General features: G+C 37.8%; 1 protein-coding gene across 2 annotated transcripts; it reads left to right on the top strand.

Moving 5' to 3' along the window:
• Positions 1 to 156: 156 nt before the first annotated feature.
• On the top strand, positions 157 to 11,253 carry l(2)gl (LLGL domain-containing protein l(2)gl). Of its 2 annotated transcripts, XM_070999365.1 has the most exons (9): positions 159 to 451; positions 3,049 to 3,207; positions 5,930 to 6,708; positions 6,772 to 7,960; positions 8,019 to 8,124; positions 8,484 to 9,126; positions 9,190 to 9,623; positions 9,893 to 10,001; positions 10,057 to 11,253. In XM_070999365.1, the coding sequence occupies exons 2-9, from the start codon at positions 3,124 to 3,126 to the stop codon at positions 10,187 to 10,189; spliced, it is 3,477 nt and encodes a 1,158-aa protein (XP_070855466.1). In that variant the 5' UTR covers positions 159 to 451; positions 3,049 to 3,123; the 3' UTR covers positions 10,190 to 11,253. The 2 variants fall into 2 exon arrangements, with proteins under 2 accessions (XP_070855597.1, XP_070855466.1); XM_070999496.1 differs by lacking the exon at positions 10,057 to 11,253 and having other exon boundaries at positions 157 to 451; positions 9,765 to 9,905.
• Positions 11,254 to 11,475: the final 222 nt, after the last annotated feature.

Here is an 11,475-nt window from a genome sequence, read left to right as displayed (position 1 = left end):
ATTAAAAAGTTGAGTTCTTTTTCGCGCGTGCAACTTCGAAAATCGTGGCAAAAATACTAAAACATCGATAGAAAAGGTAGGTGTACTCGCTAACTACCTAAGCGCTTCCAGCGATTAATATCGCCAAATAAAACCATCGATGCGCGACGCTACACTTTTCACATCACTAACCACCGATCGCGACTTTGTTGTGTTATGTTAAAAATGACGCGCATTTTGCGCTGAAAATTGTTCCAGTCTAATTAATAAGTGCCTAGCTCCGCGCTCGATACAAACTCTGTGTTCTCTTTTATCAATGTTCGTCGTACTTGCTTAACTTTTGAAGCGACGGGGAGTGTGATTAGTGCGGCGTCCCTCAAAGTACATATACATATATATGTGGGTGTGTCAGACAAGACAGTTCCAGCACTTACTCGGAAGCCACCGCCTTAACTTAAGGAAAGATAAATAGGTAAGTGTCCAAACACTGCTTTTGGCTAAAAATGTTCATTATTGTCAACTTATCGAAGTGCACACACAAGTATGGGTTTCTTGGCGTACAGGCGTAGGCGGTGAGTCAGCCACGCAAACAGTCTGCAGTCGTCATTTTATAAACACGCACATTTTGGGTGTGTGTGTGTGTATCTAATGAACGGCTGCCGGCGTTAAATTGCAACGCTGGTCAACTACTTCGATCGGGAATGTGCCTGAAATTAGGTCATCACCTTGCGCCATAAAAAATTTGGCTCCACCTAACTTGTGTTGGTTATCAGTTAAAACTATCGCGACAGAAATGGTAAATCGCTGATATGCCGTTTATTATTCAGGTGCCTTTTTCTTTGCTTACTCACGAATACATACGGTATATGAATTTCATGTGCAACGCAGCATAGCGAGTTCATTAACATGAAATATGTACATACATACACATTAGCAAGAGCGGGGATCGAGCGGGCACATCTATCTTGCATCTCACTCTTCTGAGTATATTGCTGAATAGAAAATAAATCAAATTTTGGTTATTACTGTACGCCTAAATGGAGTTTCGCCTCTGTATCTAGTTACCTGAAAATTTACATGCGTATGTACAGTGGATCCCATTAATATTCGGTTTTTTTTTTTTTCAACTTCAAACGCGAATAAAATGTTGAAATCAAACAATAACAAATAATCTTAAAATGAAAAATTAAAGCTTTTTTTATTACCAATTCATTGAGGTACATATCTTATGGTTATATTAAAAAATAAAAACAAAAACATACATAAACAAAAAAAAACTCAACATTTTGCGTTACTTTAATATTCGGTTTTTTCTTTAAAGCTACAAAAAACTTTTTTTTTCTTAGAAATAAAACCTAATTAAATATTTGGTATGATAGCCATTATTTCGTAGGGTATCATTCAGTCGTTTTGGCATATTGGCTATAATTTTTTGGGTGTATTCCGGCCCAATTCTAGCCCACTCTTCCTGAAGCCGTTCTTTTAGGGCCGATATGGACGATATAGGCGTTTTGTGAACACGGCGGTCCAACTCACTCCACAGATTCTCAATTGGATTGAGATCAGGTGATTGGGGAGGCGTTTCCAAGACTTTTGGGCACTTGTACAACAACCAGGACCTTACTTTATAGGCCTTGTGTTTCGGGTCGTTGTCCTGAAACAACTTAAAGGTGTTTCGTATGCCCATTTTCTCTGCCGACTGCTTCAAATTTTCTTCTAAAATTTCAAGGTACTTGTCCTGGTTCATTATACCATCTATAAAGACTAGATTTCCCACTCCTTTTGAAGAACTGCATCCCCAAACCATAACACTTCCTCCGCCGTGTTTTACTGTTGGTCTTAGGTGTTGTTTCTGGAGCTCGGTATTGGGTTTCCTCCATGCCATCACTGCCGAAAAGGTTAAACTTGCTCTCGTCCAAGAAAATGACATCGTCCCACCAGCTTTGGTCCTTTTTGGCGTACTCCTTGGCGAAATTTTCCCTCAGTTTCCGGTTGCGCTCAGACAGCAAAGGCTTCTTTCGAGCAACTCGGCCGTTATACCCTTGTTTTTTTATGGTACGACGAACGGTTTGCGCTGAAACGGTCTTCCCATGGTCGGCAAAGATCTTGGCCTTCAATTCGGGTGCACTTAGCCGAGGATTTTTCTAAACCTTTCGGACTATTTCCGCTTCTTCGCGATCAGTCAATTTTTTGGGTTGTCCTTTCTGCTTTATATACTCCACTCTTCCCTCATTTTTGAATCTGCAGACGATGTCAGCGACCGTATTTGGCTTCATTTCCAAGATATCGCCAGTTTCCTTGTAAGTTTTGCCCTCTAGATGCAATAGGAGGACAAGTTTTTGCTGCTCCAAGGACGAAATCTTACTTTTGCGGCCCATTTTAAATTAGTGGCTAAAACTTAATGTTTGCGGCTTGTTTGGTGTCAACTATTGTCGGTCCGATGTTGGCTTTTCGGGGAAACACACTAATTACGCAAATTTTTGGCCATTTGGAGTTGCCACAGGGCTTTTTTATACGACTTTCGAAAAAAACCGAATATTAAAGTAACGCAAATATAGAGCTTTTTTTTGATTTATGTATGTTTTTTCGTTAAATATCAAAAAAAGTATTAAAATATATATATCTATGAAAAGGTAACATTAAAAACTTGAATATACCAAAAAGAACCAAATTTCCCTCCTTAGTCTTATACATTTTATTCGCGTTTGAAGTTGAAAAAAAAAAAAACCGAATATTAATGGGATCCACTGTACATACAAAGCTGTTCAACGTTTCAGCCGCCTACAAACGATTTCTTGACGTTCGGTGAAAATAACCACACAACTTGTTTGGCAAGTCTTGCAAGCCAAGTTCTAGCTGACTCGTTTGGATTTTCCTGGTAGAAAATAGTTTATTTTTCAAAACACACTGGATTATCGTTCCTAGCTATACTTAAATGAAACCAAAAAATAATATTTGTTTGTAAGTAATCAAATTCACTGGGATTTATCCAAAGTCGAAATCAATTGCTGACTGATAAAATATCCGGAATTTATATATCAAAACCATTCTCTTGTATATTATTTTCAGTTTTATTTAAATAAAGCCGCGATTAAGTGTACACCTTTTCTACGAATCCAGCCCACCATAGAAGTCTTGTAAACTATGTTGAAGTTTATCCGAGGAAAGGGTCAGCAGCCCAGTGTGGAAAGACAACGCCTACAGAAGGACCTCTTTGCCTATAGAAAGGTATGTATTAATCGACTAATGCTTTAATCAGCCGCACCTAGTTTTTGTAGATATTTTCTTTAGGACGTTATGAGTTTCCTATGTCGAACGCCAGAGATTAGTTTCAAGGTAAATTTAGGGCCTGGCACATTAGTTAGCCATTTACGTTTAGGGAGTTTCATAAAAAAAATACGAAACAAGAATGTTAACTTTGGCAAGCCGATGCTTAGATACCCTTCCAGTTATAAGAAAAAGTCTATTTTAGTCACACCATTATTAATTTTTAGTGATATTAAAAAAAAACTATGTAAAAAGAATTCCGTAATTATTACAAAATATTATATCTCGAGTTATACCAGGATTTCAGTGGCGGATCCTGGATTCGGTTGAGGTGTGGAGAGGGATTTTCAGAATATCCGATCCTTCCTATGGCAGCGATATGATGTATCTTATTATCAATACCCACCTACATGCCAAAAAATAAAAAATTATAACCAAATAATAATACAAAATTTTCAATTTAATCGAGATTGCTCCGAACCGCTAGGGGCGCTTTAGGCTAGGTAGCGATATAAAAGAAGAAGATAGGTGGCGACTTATATACTACCTGCATAGAAAAGACTTTTAAAAGGGTTTCTAACAGATGTGACACTAGTTCGCGTAGAAAGAGACAGACGAAAAGACGGGTATGGATATATCAATTCGTCAAGTGCTGGAAATCAAGATACTTTATGGGGTCGGAAACACAGCGGTGCAAACTTTTGACTGAAATCATATTAGATATTTTCGTCAATGTTTATAACCCTTTAAACGGTGTTAGGAAGTAAGACAAACTGATAAAGTATATAAAATCTTATTCAGCATCAACAATAGAGTTGATCTACGCAATGTAGTTTCTCAGTCTGTGGGCTGCGCTATCAGCAAAAAACAAATATTGTTCTTTTGGTTGCAGGCAGTAAATAAATCCTATAAGTAGAAATGCGCCGGATCGGACAAAAAAACGATCTGAAAATTTAATGGGAAAATAAATGGTTGATGGTATCTAAATGCCAAAAAATTAAAATGTTGTGAACAATTGTCGTAACCGCCGCAAAGTGTGCAATCTTGGAAACCGACTCTTGCTTCTTGCAATTTTGGCCTTCCTTGCACTCTTTTTAGCTGAATAATGAACATCTGATAATCGAGGTTCTCCACTACAGCGTTCTCTATCTCTCTCTTGGTTTCAATTTAATTTAAATACAAATTTTAAAAAACTTGGTAAAACTCGATTTTGGACAAATACAATTTTATACAAAAACAAGGAAGAACGCTATAGTCGAGTACCTCGACTATCAGATACCCATTACTCAGCGTAATAGAGATATGCAAGTAGCAAAGCGAGATTAAAATGCGCCACCTACCGGCGGTATACAGATTTAAGCGTTTTGGGCGTTAGAGTGGGCGTGGCAAATTTTTTTTTGGACCAATCGATAGGTATTGAGACCAATACATTTCAGTTAAAATTTTTTATTCAGCATAAAAATTGTGGGCATCACAGGTTTTCGCGGTTTGTGGGCGTTAGAGTGGGCGTGGCATATTCGCGTGACAAACTTGCGCTGCGTATAAGGCTACGGAATCTAAATCTGAAATCCCAATTCTCTCTTTGATAGTTTCCGAGATATCCACGTTCATATTTACGATTTTTTGAAGTTTGTGGGCGGTTTATGGGCGTTAGGGTGGGCGTGGCAAACTTTTTTTGGGTCAATCGATAGGTATTGATAAGAACATTACATTTCAGTTAAAATTTTTATTCTAGCATCAAAACTGTAGGAGCCACAGTTTTGGGCGGATTGTGGGCGTTAGAGTGGGCGTGGCACTGTACTGAAACAAACTTGCGCTGCGTAAGAAGCTCAGGAATCTGCACGCCAAATCCCAATAGCCTAGCTCCCATAGTTTCCGAGATCTCGGCGTTCATCCGGACAGACAGACGGACAGACGGACATGGCTAGATCGACTCGGCTAGTGATCCTGATCAAGAATATATATACTTTATGGGGTCGGAAACGCTTCCTTCTGCCTGTTACATACTTTCCGACGAATCTAGTATACCCTTTTACTCTACGAGTAACGGGTATAAATAGTGTAATATATGACTTACATCTAATTACGATTATAAGTGTATTGTATCTAACCGAATCCGGTTATTTAAGTATTTGTGTTTAGTGCTAATTTAAAAAATCGATCAGAAATATTAAAACCAATTTTAAATTTTAAACAACGTTTTATATTGTGTAATAATAGATAATTTCAAAATTAGTCATCAATGTATCATTAAGCAAAAGTACCGAGTGCAATCAGGCCAAACTAAGTCGCCAGTACCATGAAGGGAGTACAGTTGATAAGATTACCTTTATTTGTTTAATGGGCTGGGTAAATGGTTCGGCCTCACAAGCACCTCCATATCATACGAAACAAAATATGTTGACTGTTTAAGTAGATAGGAGCAGTAAAAAGTGATAAGATTTCAAAACACCACAAAGTACACCGAACGGGAATTTATGCACCTGTAACTAGGTTAAAAATTCACAGATACATGCAATATGTTTAGTTTTGATTGCCCTCTGTTTTACTTAAATGCTTTTTATTTCGAAATTCGAGTAGGAGAATAATACCAGAGACAATCAAAAAATGTAATGCTAAATGTGTAGATATTAAAATGAATTATTATAGATGAAAATGTACTAAAATAATATATTTATTTTAGACCGCACAGCATGGCTTCCCTCACAAGCCTTCGGCGCTGGCATATGATCCTGTCTCAAAACTCATGGCAATTGGAACGCAAACAGGGGCCATAAAAGTTTTTGGTCAACCCGGAGTTGAATTGTATGGGCAGCATACATTAGTGAACAATTCCGCATCAGAGCTAAACGTTCAACTACTTGAATGGGTTTATGGAACTGGTCGCATACTTTCGCTGACAGCAGCCAATCAATTAATTTTGTGGGAGCCTGTTGGCACGACTTTGCTGCCAATCAAAACACTTCCTTTCGACGGCAAACTGAAAAAAGTTTCATCACTCTGCTGTTCCTTAAGCAAAGATCTGCTTTGGATTGGAACCGAAGGTGGAAATATCTATCAACTCGATTTACACACATTTACAATAAAAGAACCTGTAATCTACCATGATGTGGTGTTAGAGCAGGTACCACCGTCGTACAAGCTGAATCCTGGAGCAATTGAGTCAATCCGCCAGCTTCCAAACGCTCTTAACAAGCTGCTAGTTGCTTACAACCGAGGTCTTTGTGTCTTATGGGATTTCGAAACAACTTCCGTAGAACGAGCATACATAGCCCCCGGACATGGACAAAGTGTTGGTCTCTCAGTTAACTTCGGAGGATCGGAATTCAGCTGGTATCACGCTGATGGCTCCTATGCAACATGGAGCATAGATAACGAAAAACCGCCGTCCAACGTAAACTATGTTCCCTATGGCCCTGATCCGTGCAAGAGCATAAATCGTCTACACAAAGGCAAGAGAGGGTAAATATAAATGATAAATGAAAGTAATAGGATGCTTGCTAGTTTTGAATTTTTTTTTTTTAGATCTAACGATGTCATTGTTTTTTCGGGCGGTATGCCACGTTCAGCATATGGTGACCATAATTGCGTTTCCGTACACGCCAGCGATGGACTCAAAGTGTGTCTTGATTTTACATCCAAAGTTATTGACTTCTTTGTGACTTACAAAAATAATAGTGATGTCGCTGAAGTGCTTGTTGTACTTCTTGAAGAAGAACTCTGCGCATACGACCTCACTGACTCTAATATTTCTGCTGTCAAAGCCCCCTATCTTCACTCGGTGCACGCATCAGCCGTTACCTGCAATTATCTGGCTTCTCAAGTCATACAGTCCGTATATGAGAGCATTTTACGAGCAGGCGATGAGCAAGACATTGACTACAGCAATATTGACTGGCCCATTACTGGCGGTGTACTTCCAGATTTAGGAGAATCTGATGAAGAGGATACGGCTAAATTGTATGAGATAATGTTAACGGGGCACGAAGATGGCTCTGTTAAGTTTTGGGATTGTACAGGAGTGTTACTTAAACCAATTTATAATTTTAAAACGGGCAGTATTTTTGGAAGTGAACATGACTTTCGGGACGATGCAGTAGGTGACATAAGTGCGGAACAACTTGATGAAGGAGAACCGCCATTTCGAAAGGCGGGTCTTTTTGATCCTTACTCCGATGATCCTCGATTGGCAGTAAAGAAAATAGCATTTTGTCCCAAAACCGGACAGCTTATTGTTGGAGGCACAGCGGGTCAAATTGTTATAGCTAACTTTGATGAAGCCTACGAAAAGGTATCTTTGAAGTACAGTTCAATGAATTTGGTAAGCGACCGTGATGGGTTTGTCTGGAAAGGTCACGATCAGCTCAACGTGCGACCCAACCTACTGGACGGTGATGCGATTCCTGTAACTGAAAACGGCGTAAATATATCAGGAGTGCTGCAAGTTTTGCCTCCAGCCAGCATTACATGCATGGCACTTGAAGCAAATTGGGGCCTCGTTTCTGGTGGAACTGCGCACGGGTTAGTGCTCTTTGACTTCAAGAACTTCGTTCCAGTATTTCATCGCTGCACATTAAATCCAAATGATCTCACTGGAGCAGGTGAGCAGCTGTCTCGTCGCAAGTCATTTAAAAAATCATTGCGGGAGTCATTTAGAAAGCTTCGCAAGGGTCGATCGACAAGAAACAACCCCAGCAATCAGGTGCCAACAACAGTGAGTAGCATACTTGATAAATATTTATTTTCTGACTATAAAAAAAGTATCTTTCTAGCTGGAAGCACGGCCCGTTGAGCGGCAAATAGAAGCACGCTGCGCTGACGACGGGCTGGGATCTATGGTGCGTTGTTTATTGTTTGCCAAAACTTTTGTTACCAATGGTGAGTTCATTTTTCTCCTTTTTGATTTTTGAATATATCATTATTTTTAATGAGTTAATATATTTAAACTCTTGTCTGAATTACGCGAAGCGCGAAACTTGCAAAAATCTTTATGTTCATTAATGTTGATTCTGGTCATATTAGGCTAAATAAATAATATATATTGTACAAAATTAAGCCTTATTTAAGACTTTAGGCAAAAGATTTAAAAAGTATATTGGTAGAATATATATATATATATTTTTCGTATCTCAATTATTCAAACACAATAATTTTTTTTTTTATCAGTAACCGTTGGTTAGTTTTAGTTAGCGTTGTTTTTTTTCTATAATTTTTGTCCTAATTTTTTGTATTTTCAGTCAACATAACGTCGCCAACTTTATGGTCAGCTACAAATGCTAGTACCGTCTCGGTTTTCCTTTTGCATCTGCCCCCAGCGCAGACCGCTGCAACAACAGTACCGTCGGCAAGTGGCAATGTACCACCGCCCACTCCGCGTCGCATTTCCGCGCAGCTTGCCAAAGAAATTCAATTAAAACATCGTGCTCCAGTGGTGGGTATATCCATCTTTGACCAGGCGGGTAGCCCAGTCGATCAACTGAACGCCGGAGAAAACGGTAGTCCACCGCATCGTCTACTTATCGCTTCCGAAGAACAATTTAAAGTGTTTTCACTTCCACAACTGAAGCCGATAAACAAATATAAGCTTACCGCTAACGAGGGTGCTCGGATTCGTCGCATCCACTTTGGCTCGTTTAGTTGTCGTATATCGCCTGAGTTACTTCAAAACATGCACGGGAGCAGCCCAACCAAATCCACACGCTCACATGGTGATGGAGAGGGGTCAGCAAATATTAGTGCAAACCTGTCTGCTGGTCGTGGAGATGTGTATCACGAAACTGCACTGATCTGTTTAACCAATATGGGCGATATTATGGTTTTATCAGTTCCAGAACTAAAAAGACAGCTAAACGCCGCTGCAGTACGTCGGGAAGACATTAAGTAAGCCCCAATTACTAATAATATTTTAACATATATGACTAAAGTCGTATCTTCATTTTGCAGCGGAATTTCCTCGCTCTGTTTTACAAACTCTGGCGAGGCCCTGTACATGATGTCTTCGTCCGAATTGCAGCGTATTGCGTTAGCCACATCCGCAGTCGTGCAACCCACAGGCAGTGTTGAAGTAGAACCTTTGGGAACTGAAGAGCCGGCCTTGGAAGATAAGGATCCAGAAAGCGATAAAGAAACATATGCAAATTCTGAAGTTGACAATACACTAGACCCTCCAGTCGCTACTATTCGTGCTAAACCTATAGAGGGAAATATTGATAGAAGTAGTCTTCATCTAACCAATGGAATCTGCAACACTAGTTCACCCAATCAAGCCAACGAGACTATCAGCAGCTCAATTGGTGATATTACCGTTGACTCGGTGCGTGACCATCTAAATCTTACAACAACCACGTTGTGTTCCACGACTACAGAGGAGACTCTTGGTGAGTAATACTGCTTTATTAGACCAATTCCATTTGCTTTTGTTTGATTGTCCTTTTGTACATAAGTTTCGTTCTGCAATGTTTGCCATCAAATCAGTTCTTAATTCAATTCAATTTAAATTATTTAATTTTTGATTTTAGATATGCGTACGAAACGACAATAAATGCAGATTAACTTTGCTTTTCTATAAACACGGTTCCACCTTATATTTAGAAATTATTATGACTTTTATAACACTAATTATACTGACATCTCTACATAAATGTAGGTCGCCTATCAGTGCTTAGCACACAAACAAACAAAGCTACTACCACCGTAAACGTGAACGACATTCCGGATATTAACATTTCCAATTTAGGGGACTTGTCATCTAAAAGGTGTGTTTTTACAAGAAACTTTGAAACTCTATTAATTATCCTAATTACTTAACAGCAACACAACGGAAACGAGTACTAGTTCTGTAATAATAAAATCTGTTATTACGAGCATATCTCACGAAAAGACGAACGGTGAAAGCGATATAGGAACAACAAAAAATACTGCGCCTGAAGAAAGTCAATTCTAATAATTACAAACAGATGCGGTCAAGTCTTAGCACACATGACAAAATACAACAATTAAAACAAATATGTAAACTGCTTTGACGATATAATATAAAAATGCGAACAATGTATTTAAAGCGTTTCGCGCATTCGCAGTGTAAAAACAAAATCATAAGATGATTTCACAGAATTATACTTGTGCTATTATCCTGACCGCAACTGTTTATTTTACTTATAAATATGTATGTTTACGTATTTTCACACAGTGACTTTACACATGATTAATGTGGCAACAAAACAAGAAACAATTGCATTTTTTTAAAACATTTTTACCCAGGGACCGAAAACAATCAATACTTGTAAAATTTTCTTTTAAAAGACTACAGTGATTTTTAAATGTAGGAAATAACACTATTTTATATCTTGAACACAAAGTGAAAAAATTAGCCAAATTGAAAGAAAAAGGAAGACACAACTATATACACCTTCCACAATGTACCTAAAAATCAAGAAAATGGCATTAGCAAATAAAAATTACAATTAATGAATTTTGTCGGTCCCTGTTTCTATCTTTACCGCGCGTTATTTTCTAATTCAAAATAACGTTAAGCCTACATTATTTTCCATATTTTTATGTTTACAAGAATTTAGTGGAATTAACACATTTTATACTTATTCTTTTAATGTTGATAAATGTGTGCGCAGCTTGTTACATTACCATGTAAAAACTATGAAGAGATCCTTTTCCCTGTTTAATTCAATTATATTTTTTGTAAATATGAGAATTTGATTCTATAAGGTGCGTACTCTTAACGCTTTTGAATGCACAAATTGACCAATCGTCAATTTTGTTTCTTTAAACTTATATTCTAACGAGTTGGGGAACAGGTTTTAAAGAGTACAAAATGAAACAATTATGCCTTATCAACACTGACTAAATTTATATTGGGTTTTAAAAAGTATTAAAAAACATGTACATCTATAGATTAAAACTGTTTACTATGCATTTAACTAATATACAAATATATAAAAGCATTTTTATAAATGAAAATCGCTTTAAAAAGTAAAGAACTTGTTGTGCGGACTATTTTTACAAATCGTTTTTATTAATCCTGGGATTCCTGAAGGTTAGAACAATTTGAACATCTATTGTATGTAGGTATTGAAAACATTTATTTAAAAAATCCTTGTCATCTAGTAGAGAATTTCAATTAATTTAAATTCGAGCATACGCTTGATCGGCTTAGCACAGCTCGAATCTTATCATTGAGTTTTTTGAATAAAAATCACAAATAAGTCTTATTAAAGA

The sequence above is a fragment of the Drosophila suzukii genome, chromosome 2L, assembly GCF_043229965.1.
Source record: "Drosophila suzukii chromosome 2L, CBGP_Dsuzu_IsoJpt1.0, whole genome shotgun sequence".
Taxonomy (NCBI): domain Eukaryota; kingdom Metazoa; phylum Arthropoda; class Insecta; order Diptera; family Drosophilidae; genus Drosophila; species Drosophila suzukii.
The sequence above is the reverse complement of the archived record's forward strand: the minus strand, read 5'-3'. Positions and strand labels throughout refer to the sequence as shown.